This window comes from Chiloscyllium plagiosum, unplaced genomic scaffold (assembly GCF_037043375.1).
Source record: "Chiloscyllium plagiosum isolate Xiang-an unplaced genomic scaffold, Cpla_swu_hap1 HiC_scaffold_19, whole genome shotgun sequence".
Lineage (NCBI taxonomy): Eukaryota > Metazoa > Chordata > Chondrichthyes > Orectolobiformes > Hemiscylliidae > Chiloscyllium > Chiloscyllium plagiosum.
Window position 1 is genome coordinate 30,315,044 of NW_028270157.1, and position 21,209 is coordinate 30,336,252.

A 21,209-nucleotide genomic window follows, 5' to 3' on the forward strand; every position below is an offset into this window, starting at 1 on the left:
GAAATTGCCAAAGCACTGGATATTATGAAAGCTATGGGCCCTGACAACATTGTCAATTATTCTGAAGCACAAGTCTACATGCCCAGCTGAGCTGTTGCAGTACATCTACAATGCTAGCATCTATCTGGCACTGGAAAATTGCCCAGGTATATCCTGCCCACAAAGAGGGCATTAATGAGGTCAGAAGGAATTGTCCTATCAGTCTACTCTCAATTGTCAGCAAAGAGATCGACGAGGTCATCAACAGTGCTATCAAGTGGTACTTGCAATAACCAGCTCACTCAGTTTGAAATCCACCATAGGTAGTTGCTGCTCATTTCATTACAACTCTGGTTAAAACATGGAGAAAAGAGCCAAACTCCAGAGGGAAGACAGACAAGACCTTAACATCAAGACAGTATTTGACTGAGGATGACATAAAGCAGCCCTGGCAAAACTGGAGTCAATGTGAATCAAGGGTGGGGAAGCTCTTCAATTTTCAGAGTCAGCTGTAGCATAAAGAAAGAAGGTTATGATTTTTGAAGGTCAATCATTTCAGTTCCACTATACCATTACAGGTGTGCCTCATATTTGGATTTTAGGCCCCATAGAACATGGAACAATACAGCACAGAACAGGCCCTTCGGCCCACGATGTTGTGCCGAACATTTGTCCTAGCTTAAGCACCCATCCATGTACCTATCCAATTGCCGCTTAAAGATCACCAATGATTCTGACTCTGCCACTCCCACAGGCAGTGCATTCCATGCCCCCACCACTCTCTGGGTAAAGAACCTACCCCTGACATTCCCCCTATGCCTTCCACCCTTCACTTTAAATTTATGTCCCTTTGTAACACTCTGTTGTACCCGGGGAAAAAGTTTCTGACTGTCTACTCCTATCTATTCCTCTGATCATCTTATAAACCTTATCAAGTCACCCCTCATCCTTCGCCGTTCCAATGAGAAAAGGCCTAGCACTCTCAACCTATCCTCGTACGACCTATTCTCCATTCCTAGCAACATCCTGGTAAATCTTCTCTGCACTCTCTCCAAAGCTTCCACAGCTTTCCTAAAATGAGGCGACCAGAACTGCACACAGTACTCCAAATGTTGCCTAACCAAGGTCCTGTACAGCTGCAACATCACTTCACAACTCTTGAATTCAATCCCTCTGCTAATGAAAGCTAATACACCATTGGCCTTCTTACAAACTCTATCCACCTGAGTGGCAATTTTCAAAGATCTATGAACATAGACCCCAAGATCCCTCTGCTCCTCCACCTTACTAAGAACCCTACCGTTAACCCTGTATTCCACATTCTTATTTGTCCTTCCAAAATGGACAACCTCACACTTGACAGGGTTGAACTCCATCTGCCACTCTTCAGCCCAGCTCTGCATCATGTCTAAGTCCCTTTGCAGCCGACAAGAGCCCTCCTCACTATCCACAACTCCACCAATCTTCGTATCATCTGCAAATTTACTGACCCACCCTTCGACTCCCTCTTCCACATCATTAATAAAAATTACAAACAGCAGAGGACCCAGAACTGATCCCTGCGGAACTCCACTTGTAACTGGACTCCTGGCTGAATATTTGCCATCTACCACCACTCTCTGACTTCGACCGGTTAGCCAGTTTTCTATCCAACCGGCCAAATTTCCCTTTATCCCATGTGTCCTGACTTTCCACATAAGCCCACCATGGGGAACCTTATCAAATGTCTTACTAAAATCTATGTACACTACATCCACTGCTCTACCCTCATCCACATGCTTCATCACCTCCTCAAAGAATTCAATAAGACTTGTAAGGCAAGACCTACCCCTCACAAATCCGTGCTGGCTGTCCCTAATCAAGCAGTGCCTTTCCAGATACTCATAAATCCTATTCCTCAGGACCCTTTCCATTACTTTGCCTACCACCGAAGTAAGACTAACTGGCCTGCAATTCCCGGGGTTATCCTTATTCCCTTTTTTGAACAGGGGGACAACATTCGCCACTCTCCAGTCCCCTGGTACCACCCCCGTTGACAGTGAAGATGAAAAGATCATTGCCAACGGCTCTGCAATTTCCTCTCTTGCTTCCCACATAATCCTAGGATATATCCCATCAGGCCCGGGGGATTTGTCTATCCTCAAGATTTTCAAAATGCCCAACACATCTTCCTTCCCAACAAGTATCTCTTCTAGCTTACCAGTCCGTTTCACACTCTCCTCTTCAACAATGATTTGAGTTGCTTGAGCAATGATCTTCCCTTCATTATATGGTTAAAAGTGGGGATGTTTACTGCGCAATGTTCAGCATTTCTCCTGCTGAAGCAGCCTGTGTCCATATGCAGCAAGAACTGGTCAACATTTGGGCTGGCCAGAAATAACTAATGTTGCCTGCCACTTGTGTGGTACTAATGACCACCTCCAACAAGAGAATCTAATCATCACCACATGATGTTCATCACATAGCCATCACTGAATACGTCTTCAAGTACATCTTGGCAGTTTCTGTTTTACCAGAAACTAGACTGGATCGGCCATCTAAATACCATACCAACGAGCAGGTCAAAGGCTAGGAATCCTGCAGCAAGAACTCCCCATCTAACTTCCCAAAGTCTGTCCACTAAGTACAAGGCACAATTCAGGATCGAAATGGAAGATTCTCCACTTGCCTCAGTGGATATAGTTCCCAACAAAGTTGAAGCAGTTTGAAACCATTCAGGACAAAGCAACCCCGTGATATAGATTGGCTATGCTAAATTGCCTCGTAGTGTCCAGGGATATGCAGATTAGGTGGATTAACAATTGTAAATGTGGGGTTAAGGGAACAGGGTAGGGGCTGTCTAAGTGTAGACCCAGAGGTGAAAATATTTGTCTAAATGTAGAATTATGCAAACATATTCTTGATAAAAATTTTGCCAATAGATTTAAACAGGTACAGTGAAATTGATCACTTCAGTATTGTGAACAAGTGAATCCAAAATGGAGAATGGTGAATGTACATCCTGAGGCTGATTACTTATGGAGCAATGATGCTGAGATTACCTGGATTACCAATGATTGTGATGAAGACAAGGAAGATTCATATAATGAAGCCATAGAAATTGGCTGTGTGACAAATGATCAAGTCATTCAGATAGTGGCCAAAGTGTTTATGGTTTTTGAGAAGATTTGTAGCTCAGGTTGAGATTCAGGTTGTAAGTTTGCTCGCTGAGCTGGAAGGTTTGTTTTCAGATGTTTAGTCACCATGGAGTGGTTTAGATGAAGTATTACAATGATGAGAATGTATGTAGTTTGTAATGTTACGAAACAAATAAATCCACTAATATTTAATAAGAAGTTTTTAGTACTATTGAGTATTGCTTTATTCCATTGCGACCAAATCAATCATGTTAATCCATCAGAATCATAACTCACGTAGAAGGTAACAGCCTTACTTTTAACCTAAAATATTAGTCTGTGATTTTACTTTTTCACGATTGCATGTCTTTGCTTTTCTCAATTTTTAAGTAGCATCCTGCACAATCTAAGAGCTTGCTGATTACACAATTTAAGCATGGGCTGTTCAATATTTTATGCAGTACTTGATGAAAATCCTCTTGTTGGAAAATGAGTATTATTAACCACAATTCAAATCTTTACAGTGGCTGACTAAATAGATGTGTGATTAGGATTGCTCAGGGATAAAAATTACACTTTGACTTAACATTTATTTGCAGTGAAATATAGTGGTGGATTAAATATGATCAATGTTATTTCTTAATAGTTGAAGAAAAAAATTGGTGTAGAAATTGATTTTATGATTTTAATTCAAAGAATTTTTCATAGATCAAATATATTCTCAGTTTTATATTACAAAATAAATGGAAGCACATATACATGACCGTCATGGCTTTATAAAAATTTAGTTGCACTTTACATTGCAAATAATCTGCCACATGTGCAATCTTAAATCTAACATGTGAATGACAAATATTTCACTTGTTAACATCTCAACTCTGACTGTTATAAATGTTTTTACAGATAGCAAATTCTAAATTATACTTAGAAATTTATTAATGGCTCATAATGAGCCAATGTACAGATTAAATCATTATCTAGGCTTGCAAATGGCTACATTCTAAAATACAATAGCCATGAAAATATTATAGCTGAAAATGTGTTGCTGGAAAAGCGCAGCAGGTCAGGCAGCATCCAGGGAACAGGAGAATCGACGTTTCGGGCATAAGCCCTTCTTCAGGGAAGAAGGGCTTAGCCCGAAACGTCGATTCTCCTGTTCCCTGGATGCTGCCTGACCTGCTGCGCTTTTCCAGCAACACATTTTCAGCTCTGATCTCCAGCATCTGCAGACCTCACTTTCTCCTCCATGAAAATATTATACTTAATAATTTATCAGGGAAGTTAGTATGTAGGGCAGTTGCAAATATAACGTCAGCACCAACAGTTGAGTCTAAGAGAAGTCGTATTTCTATTAGAAAAGTACTGACCAGTCATTTCTTTTCGAGAAAGTTGTACAGTAGCCTATCAAAATAGTATTTATGTTCAAGTGATTTAAATACTTTTGGCAATAGCCCAGAAGAAGCATTAAAATCAATGGGTAATTAATGGGTTTATCATGCAATGATCACTATTACTATCAACTTCATTTTAATTTCTTAGCAGTTCAGTGAGGTAGTATTACAACATAGAAACTAAAAAAGTACACTTCGCATTACAAAAACACAATTTTAGTACATTGTTACTACTAATTTGCTGTTTCCCTTCTTTGTAATTATCTTGAATTGTAAGCAAACTTGCCTATTAGTTTTAACTCTGACATTTCTTCTTTAAATGGATAGAAGAACTCACATAGCGCAAAGATAATGCAATAACCAGGTTATCATCCATGCCTCATTTATGTTGTGTGAAAGGGTAAAAATCTTAGTTTATACGAGAGAAGAAATTACTGTGAAAACTGCATTTTTGCTTTGGCCACACAACTGAACTCTCAATCTCTGCCAAAATTGTAACAAAGTGGTATAAGTACTGTTTACAGACCAAGAGCATCTGTGAAGTTTAAAAGTAATTATCAGAATCAAAAAAAGAATCGCAATCTTATAGATGATAAACAGACAACCAGAATTGACTCATGTAAAGGAGAGAATCAAGCTTGTGTACACTGGCTAAAAATACTCAAATTGGCAGTCTAAAATGTCAGCCCAAGAAGAGCATTAATGCAAGTACAAAGACTTTTCACTAACACCAGTCTGGAAGTTACCATTGACCAGATACTTAACTGAACCAGCTGTTTAAAAAAAAAAGTGGTAACAACAGCAGTCAAGGGTTGGAAATTCTCCATAAAGTAATTCATCTCCTGACTCACCACAGTCTGTTACTCATCTATAAGGCACAATCAAAGTGTGATGGAATACATTTTCACTTTCTTGGATGAGCGAGTCAATAACAGTCAAGATCAACACAGTTTAAAGAAAAGTTTGACTGACACCCAACCTGCTATGTTAAATATTCATTCATCCCACCACTGACAGTGTATCCAAATCAAGGTGCATTGCAGTAACTTGCCAAAATACCTTTGACTGCACTTCCAAATTCACAATCTTGACTGCCTATAAGAAAATAGACTTTAAAAATGCTTGGGAATATCACCACCACTTCAGAGCTGCTGTGGAACTGATCATACAAAAAACTGTAAATATTTCAGGTTTACAGTATCTACAGTATTTTACCTTTGAGCTGGGACCCAGTTAGTTGACATGTTTCAGATTTTACATAAGGGTTACAGAAATATTCCCAATATATACAAAAGTGCAAGCAATTCAGCCTCTTGAGCCTATTCTATAATTCTGTTAAGCAATGGTTCATTTGTAGCTTAATTTTATTTATCTGCCTTTACCTTATGTCACTCCTTAGTTTTATTTAAATTGACTAATTTCAAGAGGGATTCAGTGGATACAGTTAAGGTAAATTCAGCAAAAAGGCCTGTTTTCAAGTCCCACCTGCTCTACACTTATTACATGTCTGAACAGGTTGATTAAGAAGTATCTATGAAGGCTGAACTGAACTGGGAAAATAGATTAAAAGATATGACAGTGGAGATTTTAAGAACATTCAGTGAAGATTTATTCCAGTGAGAAGGCAAGAGACATCATCTGTGGCTAAATGAAGAAGTTAAGGATTACATCAATCTAAAGAAAAACTGTACAAATTTGTAACAATCAGAAGATTGGTCAGGTTTTAAGAACCAGCAAAGAATAGGCTTAAAAAGAGTATGAGGAAAAAGCTAGCCTGTAATATATAAACAAATGTTAAGATTTTACAAGTACTTAAATGGAAGAAGGTTAAAAATCACACAACACCAGGTTATAGTCCAACAGGTTTAATTGGAAGCACACTAGCTTTCGGAGCGACGCTCCTTCATCAGGTGATTGTCACCGGCATCTCCGAATCATTAAATGGAAGAGAGTTACTAAACCTACTGATGGTTCTCTGGAAATTTAAGGGAATTTAATAGATGCATTGTGCCTGTTTTCACTAGATCTCTTAGAAAACTTCCAAAAGATACTAAAACATAAAGAGGGGAAGGCATTTGAACAATCACAATCACAAGGAAAAATGTGGTGGGAAAACTACTGGATGGCCTCTATCCTAAGGTCTTAAAAGGAGTGCCTGCAAAGGCACTAGAAGGTATTTGTTATGATCTTCTAAAATTCCCTAGATTCAGGAAGGATACCAAAGGATTGGAAGTAACTACATTAATACTTTTATACAAGAAAGGATGGAGACAGAAAGCAAACAACTCTACACCAGTTAGCCTAACATCTGTCTTGGGGAAATTGTGAAAATCCATTAGGGAGGTTATGATTTTCTAAGTATCCAGCTATAATGTATTCAAGCAGAATCAACATTGCTTTGTGAAAGTGATACCATGTATAACTAAATTATTAGCATTTTTTGCGGCCAGTGATAAGGAGGAACCTGTAGATTTGGAGCACTCAATTTGCAAATGACATTTAATAAGGTTCTGCATCAAAGCTAAGAACCTATGGTGTTAGGGATAACCTATTAGCACAGATACGTGAAGAAAGATATTATTGCATTGGAAACAATTCTGAGAATTAATTCCAGAGATGAAAGGCTTGTCATATAAAGGAGAGATTAAGCAGTTTAAGCCTCTATTTGCTGGAATTTACAAAGATGACAGGATATTTAATTGAGGTCTATTAGATGCTAAAGGGGATTGACAAAGTAGATGTAGAGCACATACTTCCCCTCATGGGGCAATTTAGAATGGAAAGTCACAGTTTCAAGATAAGGGGTGACTGATTCACTACAGAAAATGAGGAATTATTTCCTCTCAAAGGGTTGTGAATCCACAAAAGTCACTATTCCACAATGTGGTACATGCTGGGACAGTGAATAAATTTGAGGAGGAGACAGACAGACTTTCAATTAGTATTGGGTTAATGGGTTAAAGGATTATTGGGAGCAAGCAGGAAAATGAGTTGAGACGGAGGTGAGATCAGCTATGTTTATATTAATTAGTGGAGTGGGATCAAAGGGCTGAGGTGCCTATTACTGCTCCTTATGTTACCAATAATTGATTGGTCACCTACAATAACTAGGGAATTAGGATAAATGTGCTTTTTGCATTAGCAAACAGTAATTAGTGGAATGTCACAGAATTCAGTGTTGGATCCTCAACTATATGCAACGACTTAGATGGAAATATTAAAGGCACAGCTGTTAATTTGCTGATGACACCAACAGAGGTAGGAAAGTAAGTTGTCACGAGTTGGTAAAGAGTCTGCAAAGGGATAGAGATAAGAAGTGAGCGAGCAAAATCCTGGCAGACTGAATACAGTATCAATAACTTGAACTCGTCCAGTTTGGCAGGAAGAATACAAAAGCAGTGTTTGTATAGAGAGAGATTACAGAACTCTGGGATCTGAGTGTCCTGACATACAAAACTCAATGTTAGTATGCAAATACATAAATGATTAGGAAAGCAAATGTAATGCTGGAATTTATTGCAAGGGTTATAGCATATAAGAGGTAAGGTTTATTGCAACTGTATAGAGCCAGCTATACAATTGTGTACAGTTTTGGTTTGCTTATTGGAAAAAGAAATTGCTTTAGAAGCACTTCAGGGAAGGTTAATTTAACATTTCTCATTTTTTAAAATTCAACTCATTCCTGGAATGGAGGGCTTATTTTATGAAAGATTTTAGAAGAAGGAGACGTGAACTTATAAGACACATTGTATTTGAGGGGGGCTTGATATGGTAGATACAGGGAGCATGTTTCCTTCAGTGCAGGAGACAAGAACCAAGAGATACAGTTTAATAATGACAGGTCTCAGTCTGAAGACGCGATGAGTTTTTTTTTCTTTTATAAGACTGTTAGCATGTAGAATTCTCTTCCCAATAAAGCAGTAGAGGCAGGGATATGTGAGTTCGTTTAAGGCAGAACTAGATAGATATTAGATATTGTTAGGAGAAGGGAAGTGAAAGAGAGACCACAACCAGATCAACCACGATCATAATGAATGGCAGAATGGGCTCAAGGGGTGAGTTTCCTATTCAGTCACCTAAGTCTAATTTGAGATTCCTCATCTCATACTCAAACAACACCAACCAGAATAATGTGGCTATCAGAAATCCAAACTTTGTATTATATTCTCAATAATGTTTGTTGTGACTTGTAACAGAGGCTCCAGACTTCATCTCATTATGAAGCAACTGAAGATATCTCTTGCAATGAATCGTATACCTGTAAACAACATAATTGCTTTTAATGCAATATTTTAAAAAATATTTATATAATTGTAAATGGAATAAATATAACAAAGTACAAACCTTTTTAATATCTGGTCTCTTATTCTTCTTTTCATTTAAACACTGACTTGCAGTTAAATACATTTTCTCAATTGTCACAGAGTCCTGATCCTGCATCTTTTTATCAATGTAATCCTCGATAGACATTTCTTCATCTTCAATTTCTTCTTTGATATCAAACTTGAGGATTAACAGTAAAGTAAAAAAATCAGATTGCACCTATAATTATTTACTGGAATTCTAAAGACCTCAGTAAGGAAATCAAATTTGATACTTATAAACATTGTATTTCATTGATTAAAGAATTCAATGGTTGATCAGTGTATCTAAATCCTTAGATTTGTCAGTGTACTTTTGTTGTTGAATCTGATATCTTAGACTGAAGGGGGAGAGACAAAGCAGGAGTTGGGAGGGAGGATTGAAACTTTTTAAATCTTCCCCAGCTGGACATCAATCGTATCAAGTTGAATTGATACCCAGGACATTTCTACAAATGTATATATGAAAATGTTGCATTACCAGTAATTGTGGTTCACGAGATTCATCAACGGGTGGAAGTCCTGTTATTAATTCTAATAAGACCTATGGTCCAACAAGAGGAATAGAACAGTTACTCATATTTTTCACAAGTTATCTTGAATGTTTTAAAACTACAACAGCTTGCAATACCAGTCAGTGAATCTGCAATTCCACTGGGGAGGATGATGTCCATCACATTTAGCCTGAAACTGCAGTCCCTGGCAAGTGGGGGTTATTGGTGACAGCCTTCATCAACCACTTCTACCTCTTCCTGATGCCAAGTCCCTCAATCAGACAGGGTGCCTGACTACAAAGAAATCCCCAAGGAGGTCATTGGCAAAACTGTTTTCTCAGAAGAGCAATCAACAAAATGGAGCAGCAGTGTCTAAAAAGTTGGATTTTAAACGTGTACTTCAAGCAAGAGATTGAGACAAGAAAGGGTTAACAGAAGAGTTCCAAAACATGGATTAAAGACTGGGAAATTAAAACTAAAGAATATTTACATTTATGTGGTTTAGGCAAAAAGGAAAAAGAAGATAGGATAGTACCAATAATAAGGAACAGGATCAATGTATTAATGGGAAATTATGAAACACCCTTATTCAAAACGAGGAGTCTATAGTCAGAATTAATGCTTGGTTTTCAAAAGACATACATTCCTTTCAGATAGTATTAAAACAAAGAAAAAAAGTCATAAAGTTGCTAAAAGAAAAGAATTGTAAATCTGACTTCTGGGAAAATTTTAGAATTCAACAAAAGAGAAATTGATAACGAAAGAGTGCAGAATAGGAATGTAAAACAGTAAGAAACATAAAATGAATTGTAAAAGCTTCTGTAGGTATGTTTTTTAAAAAAGGAAAAGATTCATAAGGACATAGGTGGTTCCATTAGAGGCAGTGACAGGACAATTTATGAAAAGAAATAGAGAAATGTCAGAAGTTAAATAAGTACTGTGTCTTTCTTCAAAGAGGAAGACAAAACAAGGCTGACACTATTAAGATCTAAGTATCCAGTGACAATGAGGAACTGAAAGAAAAATATTAATTAAAAAATTAGCTTTGGAAAAAATTAACTGGGCTGAAAAATTACAAATCTCAGGATCTCATTACCACGTATTGAAAGAGATGACGACAGATGGTGGTGGATACAATGGTTATCATCTTCTAAAATTCTAATTCTGCAGTAGGGCCTTCAAACTGCAACATTGCAAATGTAACCCCATTGTTTAAAGAGACAGAAAATGAGGAATTACAGACCTGTTAGCCTGATAACAATACCAGGGAAAATACTAAGATCTGTTATAAAGCATGTGATTACTGGATATGTAGAAAACAATTGCCTGACTTGGCAGAGTCAACATGGTTTTACGAATGGAAACTCATATGTGATAAAGCTATAGTTTTCTTGAGGTTGTTACTAACGGTCAATAAGGGAGAACCAGTGGATGCGATGTACTTGAATTTTCAGAGAGCTTTCCATAAAGTCACACACAGGTTAATAAACAAAAACTAAAGCATATTGAATTGAAAGTAATAGCACAGAATGAGGAATGGGAACTGGCAGAAAGCAGAGAATAGAAATAAATGGGTCATTCTCAGATTGACAGGATTGACCAGTGGACAACTACAGGGATAAGTACTTAGACCCCTAGCTGTTCACAATCTACATAAATGATTTGGATGTGGGGACCGATTGTAAACTTCCAAGTTTCCAAAGGATACAAAACCTGGTGGGTACACAAGTTGTGAAAAGGATGCAAACAGATTTCAAAGTGATTTAACTAGGCTGAGGGAGTGGGCAAGAACATGTGTTGAGGCATTCATTATTATGATATTTCATTTTGGTCTGGAGCTGAATTTGAAAAGTAAACTTTAACAGCAGCTTGATGTTTTTTTGGAAAAAAGAGCAAACAAACTGATATTTTCTTATGGGAACTGACCTGGCAAGTTAATTACAGGTTAGTAATTGTTTTAAGACTACAGCAGACACTTCAACACTAGGATATGTTATGCTCAAGAACTGGCAGCTGTTGGATGTTGAATTGGTCAATCAATGATGGAATGGTGCTGGCTAGCCAAATGATGAAAATGTAGAAAAACCATAGTTTGAATTGGTTGCTTTCTAGTTATCCTCCAGTTCAAGATTTGTTGAATGTTTTGAGGAAAGCTTTCCCAATTATAAGAAATAAATGAATATTCCTGGGAGCCTACTGGAAGCTGTTTGCATAGACTGCTGACTTCGGAATTCAAGCTCCTTAATGTTGTTGGAAATGCTCATCCAGGCAAGTGAGGAGCATCACAGCTGAGATGGCTGACCTTCTACAACCACAATCATAATGAGAGGTGATCTCAGAAACTTACAAAATTCTTAAAAATTCTTAAAGGGGTAGACAGAGTAGATACAGTAAATATATTTCCTCTGGCCGTTGTGTATACAACCAAGGCAAACCATTTAGGAATGAGATGACTTAGAACTTCACTCATCTCAGAAATTCTTCACCTCAAAGCAATGTGGATTTTCAGTTATTAAGTAAGTTCAAGACAGAGTCTGAAAGATTTCTGTTTAAAAGCATCAAACAACGTAGGGACAAAATAGAAAAATTGCAAGATGGATGGCAAGCTAATGATTCAAAACTGCAGAGTGGGGTTGAGAAGCTGAATTGCCTACTCCTACTCATATGATCTGAGGCAGTTAAAGTTGTGGTTCCCAACAGTGAGGAGATGGCAAGACAGCAGTGAACTAGTGAAATGTGGAGACAACAAAACAGTTGAGGATTTTTGGAGTAGGAAGGCGAAAACAGGAACAAAAGCAGCAGATTTTGTGTTTTTTTTTCATGATGAGTTATCAGAGTTGGAACTTTAGCTCAAGGTCAAACATGACAGCAAAACTGCAAATAATCTGGGTCAGCCTGAGGCTATGGTCAAAATGACAGGGGCACTGAATTTGTAGAAAGGCGGAATATAATAGTTTCAGGTTCTCAATGTTCAATTGGAACAAATTACAGACTACTAAGACTGGATGTCTAACAGTCTTAAGATGATTGAGGCTCAGAGCTCATGAGTGTATATGAAAGCCTATGTGTGTAAACAATGTGGCAAAAGGGCAGTTGTAGATAAGGAAGACAACAGGGCTAAGAGTTGATCTTTGGAGGACTCCAGAGGTAACAATACAACAGTGGGAAAAGAAACGTGCTTGGATTGTTCGTTGTATGATCAGATGGGTGTGGTTGAAAATAACACTGACCCAGTAACAAAAGATGAAAGAAGTGGAAAAGGATGTTGTTGTGCAATATGGAATATGCAGTATAATTCACTACAGTCAGTTTGGTTGTTTTCTCTATTCTTTCATGGGATATAGGTGTTACTGACTAGGACAGCAGTTATTGCCCATCCCTAATTGCCCAGAGAGTAGTTAAGAGTCAACCACACTACTGAGAGGCATCACTTGTATTAGGAGAAAGTGAGGACTGCAGATGCTGGAGATCAGATCTGAAAAATGTGTTGCTGGAAAAGCGCAGCAGGTCAGGCAGCATTCAAGGAGCAGCCCTTCCTGATGAAGGGCTTATGCCCGAAACGTCGTTTCTCCTGCTCCTTGGATGCTGCCTGACCTGCTGTGCTTTTCCAGCAACACATTTTTCATCACTTGTATCAGGTAAGGATGACAGATTTCCTTCTTTAAAGGACATTAATGAACCAGACGTTTTTTTTTAATTGACAATGAACAGTGGTTATATATCAGGCTAACTTATTTATCATTCTTGAATTCAAAGTTCACCATCTGCCCTGGTAGGATTTGAACCCATGTCTGCAGAACGTTAGTCTGGGGTTCTGGATGATTAGTTCAGTGACATTATTACCATGCTACTGGCACCCCGTAACTTACACTGATCGCGGCTCAAAAACTCCATTTTTACTTTTTGCTTTTGTCACTATTTAGTGAATATAAAATTAACACACACAGAATGTGTGGGTTTCCCTGACTTATTCCAGAGGTGTTTAGGATGGGACTCAGCCCAGATTCCAGGGTTGAGAGTCAAGACCACCCCAAACGCCTGCCAATAGCTCTCAGAAAAAAGTCAAGAATATGCCGCTCTTTTTCAGCAAAGGGCAAGGGAAAATCCTTTCATACACATTTGAAGCTTATAAGTAACTTTAGTTTTCTGAGATATACACTCTAACGGTTTTACTAAGTGGAAAAAATTTGACTCGTTGAACCTCAGGAGAAATATCACTATTACTTACAATGCCAAAGCTAAAAACATCCGACTTTGGAGTAATCTCCCCACGCATTGCCTCTGGAGCCATGTATGCAGTTGTGCCGACAATTTTCTCAGTTAACATTGTTTGTGTTAAACGTGATGATGCTCGGCTAAGTCCGAAGTCTGAAATCTTAGGAACAAATAGAGCATCCAACAAGATGTTTGCACTGAAAAACAAAATGAGCAGCATACAATCTTTAAGGAGCGAAAATCTATATGCAAGGACATGAAGTCATGGCAAATATGCATATTATATCAGCTTCTTAGGGTTACTAAAATTCATATTCTATGCTCATTGTATTATATTAAGTACAGTGCCTCAGAAAGAACTATGAAATGGAAACTTCAATGCTGAAAATTAAATATTAATTAAATATTGTTAAAATTATGTTTCCTTGCACTATTTCGTACAGTGTGAACTAGGTGTGTGAAAGAATCCATTATAATGCAGGGGTTCTAATAATCAATAATTTATTTGACTTTCGTTTTATGGACAACTGTAAGAATTAGAATTATCAAAAAATTAATTTTGCAGTATAGAACTTGAATATTGCTGCAAAAAGACTGATTTTTGTCAAAGCTTTTCATCTTACATTTATCAGGACAAATTGCAAGAAATACCCAAAGGGAGAACAACATTTATACTAAAGAAATGGAGAGTGCAGATTTGTTGGCAAGTGGTCTTTGACTATAGACAAAAGTGTTGCCATGGAGAATGCATCAGTTAATGATAACTGACAGTTAACTGCCAATGTTGTTTACATTTTAAACAAAGCATGTTGAATCCCATCAATGTATTTTTCTGAGAAATGAATGAAAAAATGATGTTTATTTTGCTGTATTCACACAGATACAGTGAATGTACATGTTCTTCCTGTCTGCAAAGTACATGGTCCTGTGTATTAATATGAAGTTTAGAATTTTTGGAAAGATTCATAGCTCAGATGATGGATGAGGTCGTAGATTCATTTACCGAGCTGGTGTGTATTTCTGCAGACGCTCTGTTGCTTCGCTAGGTGACATTGTCAGTGCATCTTTGATAAAATGTTGGTGGTCTATCACACCTGGTATTTATGTGTTCATTGAGTGAGTTACAGTTGGAGTGCCTGGCCTCAAAGAATTTTCTTGCGTATTTCTGATGCAAGAGAATTCTTGGAAGCCTGGCTCCCCAACCATAACTGACTCAATAAACACATTAAACTGGACCCCATATACAAACCACTCCAATACAGAACTGGAAGTATCAAAAAAGCAGAGACACAAATACCAGGCAGGATAGACTTCCAACACTTTATTGAAGACCCGCACTATATCACCTCATGAAGCAATGAAACATCTGCAGAAAACACACCAGCTCAGTGAACGAATCTATGACCTCATTAATTTGTAGTTTCCAGGATATGCAAACATGCCTCATTACGCAATCCTAAATTGGTCGTCAGCATAAATCTTTTTAGACTCAGGTTTATATAGCATATGCTGTTGAATAATGGAATCACATCTAACGTTGGACACTGTTGAGAGTTTTGCAAGCGTGGGCTGGTTATGTATAGTTAGCACTTTACTTGTTAACAGTGATGGGGTTATTCTGTTTGAAATGATCAATCAGTCTTTGGGTTGTACAATATACTCACCTAGCATCACACTGGCACTGAAATTCATATACAGTAGCGCCTAGATATACAAACGACCCTGTTCACGTACAAATCAATTTACGAACAGGATTGTATGTAAAAGTTTGCTTCAATGTACGTACGAAATTCAAGGTACGAACGCAAAAAGCCTGTGTGCGATCACTTGGTTTCCTGCTTGCTTTGCTATGCGCTTGTTGAACGCAAAAGCTCTCGGGCCCCGCGTGATCTCATTCAGTTCGTCTTTGGCACGTGCGCTGTGAACAGCCGATCAAGCATTCTTACGCTATCCGAACAATGGGAAAAATTGATTCGGTTCGCGAACCGGGTCCCGGAACGGATTAAGTTCGCAAGTCGAGGTGCTACTGTACTACATTATTTATTTATGTGATGGGAAGAACATATTTTTGGCTAAGTCAACCTGACTGGTTTAAAATTTTAAAAAGACTGGCTGTTAACTGTCTATCATTCTCCACAGAAACACTTCTAATGATATCGAGTAATCAGTAGTATCATTGTTATTCTGCCTTTAGTTTGGTATTTCTTGTGAAATGTCCTGATGAATGCAAGTTTTATTCTCAGCAATAATCAAATTCAATATCCTGAGAACAAAATATGAAGTGCAATGAAACAGTAAACACACTTATGTTCTTTACCTTTTAACATCACGATGGATATGATTATTGTCATGTAAATATTTTAGTCCATTGGCTGTATCTCCAGCAATATTGCATCTTTTATTCCAAGAAAGTGGAGCTGTGTTATTCTGAAAGTATTTTGGAATTAATCAATTTAATACTGAAAAGAATATTATAGTTTACTGTTAAACAGGCTCTTCAAAATAAATATAACCACATTTTGATTGTTACCAAGTACAATTGTACTTACCAGACATGCCAATCTGTCTAGCAATGACCCATTAGGCATATAAGCATATACCAGGCAAGGGTGTTCTCCATCATTGGAAAAGCCAAGTAACTCAACCAGGTTTTCATGCTTTAATCTATAAATATGTCATATTATGGCTATCATTAGATTAAACAGTATTCTTTGAGAATTATTGGTGTAAATTATTTCTAAAAACTTGACATACTTAGCCAAAGTTTTAATTTCTTGACTGAACTGAAGTCTCAGCTCCCCCATGCTGACATTATGCTGATCCAGTGCCTAAACAATAAAATTAAATGCTAAGTTTTATATCAGTGATTAAAATACACGTCATTTAATAATAAAAGTTACTTGGTGCTGCATTATGTGAATTGCTTTACGAAACTTACAGGCCCAATATAAATGCTTTTTTTGTTGTTTATAAATAATGTAATAGAAAGTATATTTATGGTTAGAGATAATTTATTAGCTTGGATAGAGGATTGGCTAACTAATGGAAAGCAGAATATTGGGATAAATGGGTCTTTATTTGGTTGGCAAGATGTAGCACAGGGTTCAGTCAACTATTTACAATCCTGACTAATAACTTGAGATACAAGGATAAAACTGTAGTCAAATTTGAAGATGACACTAAAATAGGTGGGAAAGTGAACTGCAATGAAAAAATAAGAAATTTACGAATGGATATAGATGGGTCAGGTAAATGGGCCAAAATCAGCACCTGGAATCAATGAAGAATAAGGTTATCCATTTTGGTCAGAAGATTAGAAATTACCTAAATGGAGAGAAATGTCAGAGTGCTTTGGTGCAGAGGGATCTGGGTGCTTGAATCACAGAAAACTAACACACAGGAACAGCAGGTGATAAGGAAGGCAAAGAGAATTTTAGCATTTATTGCTAAAGAGATAGAGTATAAAAGTAAGGAAATGTTGGTGCGACTGTACAAGACATTAGTGAGATTTTGTGCAGTTTTACTTGTTGCACTGTAGTTGCTCTGGAGTCAGTTCACAGGAGATTTACTAGCTTGATTCCAGAGATGAGGGGTTTGTATTATGAAGACAGACTGAGCAGTTTCTTCTCAGCCTACACTCTATAGGGTTTAGAAGAATGACAGGAATTATAATTGAGGGGATTGACAAAGTTGACTTCGAGAGAGGATGTTTCTTCTTGTGGGGCAATCTGGAATGAGAAGTCTTAGTTTTAGGATAATGGGTAGCAGATTTAAAACAGAAATGAGGAGATATTACTTCTCTCAAAAGGGTTATGAATCTATAGAACTCACTAATCCAGACTGAGATGGATGCTAGGATGTACAGTAAGTTTAAGGAGGAGTTAGACAGATTTTTACTTAATGGGTTGAAGGGATGTGGGAGTGGGCAGGAGAGTTGAGGCCAAGGTGAGATCAACCATGATCATATTCCATGGCCAAGCAGACTGAAGTGCCCAGACCTACTCCTAGTTTTAGTGTTCTAACGCAGAGGTGATCTGAATTCTAACCGTGGTTCTATGTGGCAAAGCAGCAATAGACAAATCAAGTCCAACAATTTAAAATTGGTTCTGTAAATTCTATGTTCTGAATATTATAATCAAGTACTGAAATCTATATAAGAACTTGAAAGGAAAGATGTAAAGGAAGCACTGTCATAATCTAATATTTCAAAAAAAAAGCTAATTAACATCTTGACATTACCACTGCATTTCCTATTTAACTGCCTAGTCTCTGAACCTTTTTAGGTCAAGTTAAAGCACAACACCACACTAAAAATTGATACAACGCAATATTTACCAACTCATATAGCGAGGGTGACTGAGGGAGAAATACTGATCAATCAATGCACCACATAATCACATGGCACATCCTTTTTGCACATATACTGAAAAATCTCATGATTTTAAAAGAGTTTTGTAATGCTTTCTGGACTGTCATAACATACTCAATCAGATGTAAACTTTCCAATCCTTAAATGAATCAAACAGTACTCAGAAACACTAATTATTCAAGTGATACATGATCAATTGACGACTGTGAAAAACTTCCTACTCTTCTTTGCACAGAACAAGACCTGTCAGCCCTTCAACCCCGCAAATTTATCGTACCTGATCTGTACTTCGACTCGATTCAGTTTTGCTCCACATTCTTTGACAAGCATACCTAATTAAAATCTGTCCATCTCAGTCTTGCAAACATCATTTGATAGCAACAGCATTTATGCAAGGGAGAAAAATGCACAACTTCACAACCTTTAAATGAAAACATGCTTCCCTATTTTATTCCTGAATGGCCTTGATCTAATTTCAGAGATTCTTCAGAGTTTCCTGGTAGAGAATCTTCCTTTTAAGAAATGTAAGAATTTCCTTTTAAGTGTCTTATCCAAAAGACAGAATGGCTGACACCACTCCCTAGAACTACATTTAAGTGCTGACCTACATGAATTAAGGAGTGGAATTTGAACTCATGACAATGATACAGAGGTAGGACCATTCACAATTGGGGCAAAGTGACATGCAATAATAATCAGAATCAAAAAAAAGATTTTATAGCCATCTGCCAGCATCTTTGAAGGTAGGTTGGGAGTTAAGAAAGCAAGGAGAGGAGAGGGGAGACAGATAGCACAGAGAAGATATAGAAAGAACAGAGAAGAGATGGAGATATACTGTTGAGGTTAAATGGTTGAATCTTTATTTCTGATATTTGTAAGACCATTTTAAATACAGAGGAACCTAAATTATCTGAAGGACATGGGCGGGAAGTATGTTGTTCGATTAATTGAATTCTGGATAATCAAATGCTGGATAACAGTTCAGTCAAGCATCGGGATCTTGCCGGGTAATCCAATATTTGGATAATCAGATGCCAGATAATCAAGGTTCCTCTGTACTTCTTGTATCATGGAAGATAGTTTTTGATTATTTTCCTTTGTGTACTAAATTTTTTGTCCCAAGTACACTGGACTTATGAATTCGTTCAGTGTTTGAACATCCCCTTCTAAGCACTGTGAATCTACCTTTCCCTGTGGACTGACTGCAAAAATTCAAACAAGTCATTCACCATCACTTTCTCAAGCAAATTAGGGGTGAAAAATAATTGCCAACCTTGTTAGTGATGGGTGGTACGTGTATGGAATGAGCTGCCAGAGGAAGTGGTGGAGGCTAGTGCAATTGCAACATTTAAAAGGCATCTGGATGGGTAAATGAATAGGAAGGGTTTGAAGGAATATGGGCTGGGTGCTGGCAGGTGGGACTAGATTGGGTTGGGATATCTGGTTGGCATGGACGAGTTGGACTGAAAAGTCTGTTTCTGTGCTGTACATTCTATGACACCTATATCCCTTCAAATAATAAAAACTTAGTCTTGTTTTTAGATAATTAACAACTCATTGAGCATATAATAGCCACAGGGCTTTTTTAATGAGCCATTGCTTTACAGATGTTTTAGACAAGATAAAGGGGTACTGGTTGTGGTGGTAGTGGGCGGGGTGAGGGTTGGTGGCATGATGCACTTTAAAATTTAGCCCCATAGAATAATTATTGCATCATTGGAGGCAGCTGTTCAGTCTATTGTATCCATGTTAGTTCTCTGTAAAGGCAACTCAGGTGGTCCCACTCCTTCATCTTTTCCCCGTAGCCCAGTAATTTCAGTCTACTCTTCCGAAAATTACCCATTTCCTGTCTGAAAGCCAAAGTTGAATCTGCTTCCAACACATTCTCAGATAATACGTTCCTGAATCTAATCAGTCACTGTTAGAAAAGGTATTCCTCATGTTACTTCTCGTTCTTTTCTCAATCATCTTAAATACACACATTGTAATTGTACAGATTTCTTGTACAATTCATATTATTTCTCTTGAATTATTGATCAGCAAAAAACTAATCAACCTATAACTTAGTTTCATAAAAAATAAAATGAGACAAAATAAAAAAATGTGCTTGCAGCTCAATTATACAGTAGAAATTAATACTCACTGCTGTCAATTTTTTCACAGCCACCATTCTGTTATTTATGTAGCCTCTGTAGACAATTCCAAACCCCCCCTCACCAATCTTACTGCCACCGTCCGATACTGGACGCTCATCAAAGTTACCAGTCCTCTGCATTAACTCATAATAGTTGAAATTGTGAAGATCTGAAAGAGAAATTCAGAACGTTAGTAAACTACCAAAATGATAGTTCCCAATTTTTTTAAATCTAATTAATATTTTGTTTCCTGAATTTCACCACATTTTAACATTAAGCGATATCAGCCTTTACACAGAAATGTTTCATATTAATTTTGATATTCATCTTAACACTCAAAGAACAGGATTACTTACACATAATTGGTCATTTTAAACATTGAGAGATAATAGCAAAAGTATTTACAGTATGTATAAAATGACTTGAGTTTGGAGCCATTAAATATTGTTGTAAAACTCTCGTGAATTTTATAGTCACTTCCCATCTCCTATCAGCAATTGGCTGTGAACCAGTTGACTGAAAAAAAAAATGGCCATCTCACAGAAGTAGAACAAAAAAGGTTCTGCCTTTGATCTTCGAGCAAACTGGACTGGTTAGCAGCTCCAGCAGTGTTAGAACTCAGTAACAGGCATGGCTGGGTCTGCAAGAAACATTGATGCTTAGTGAGCAATTGGACACTTATGCAGGCTTGGAAGGAGTGGGTTTTGGAAACCAAACAAAGAGACACGAATGAGAGTGGAGGTGTCCCTTATTCATCATGATGCACATTCTGTTCCTTCTTTCTTTTCATCGCAGTTAAAGTGCTATTCCTATTCTTGCCTACCTTACCAAACCAAATAAATTATGTTTCTCTTTCCTTAAAAAAACTATTCAGAGATGTTACTGTACATATTTCTGGAGCAGGTGAGACTTGAACCCAGGTCTCCTGGCTCAGAGGTATGGAATCTACTACTGTGCCAAGAACCGTTACCAACCACATTATTATGTGGCCAGTTCAATTTTCGGCTGAATTGGTTGTTATCAAGCTCACAGCATGTTAATGATTTTGTTTTAAATAGCTGCCAATTTTGGCACCTGTCCACTACCATAGTACAGGTTCACAACACAACATCATCACTTGAGATTTTACATTTTCATAGGACATCAACA

The 21,209-nt window shown here is 37.5% G+C and overlaps 1 protein-coding gene across 4 annotated transcripts in view; it reads right to left on the minus strand.

The window, feature by feature from the left end:
- LOC122559701 (interleukin-1 receptor-associated kinase 4) overlaps positions 1–21,209 on the minus strand; it is a 35,297-nt gene that overhangs the window by 2,317 nt on the left and 11,771 nt on the right. For 3 of the 4 annotated variants that reach the window (XM_087997180.1, XM_043709613.2, XM_087997179.1), the window contains exons 5-11: positions 20,069–20,229; positions 16,311–16,384; positions 16,106–16,220; positions 15,874–15,983; positions 13,570–13,753; positions 9,329–9,391; positions 8,831–8,989 (exon numbers count right to left, since the gene is read on the minus strand). In XM_087997180.1, coding sequence (XP_087853306.1) covers positions 8,831–8,989; positions 9,329–9,391; positions 13,570–13,753; positions 15,874–15,983; positions 16,106–16,220; positions 16,311–16,384; positions 20,069–20,229 — 866 coding nt within the window. Of the gene's footprint in view, positions 1–4,260; positions 8,745–8,830; positions 8,990–9,328; positions 9,392–13,569; positions 13,754–15,873; positions 15,984–16,105; positions 16,221–16,310; positions 16,385–20,068; positions 20,230–21,209 lie in introns of those variants that run through there. The other variant, XM_043709614.2, reaches the window with a different exon arrangement.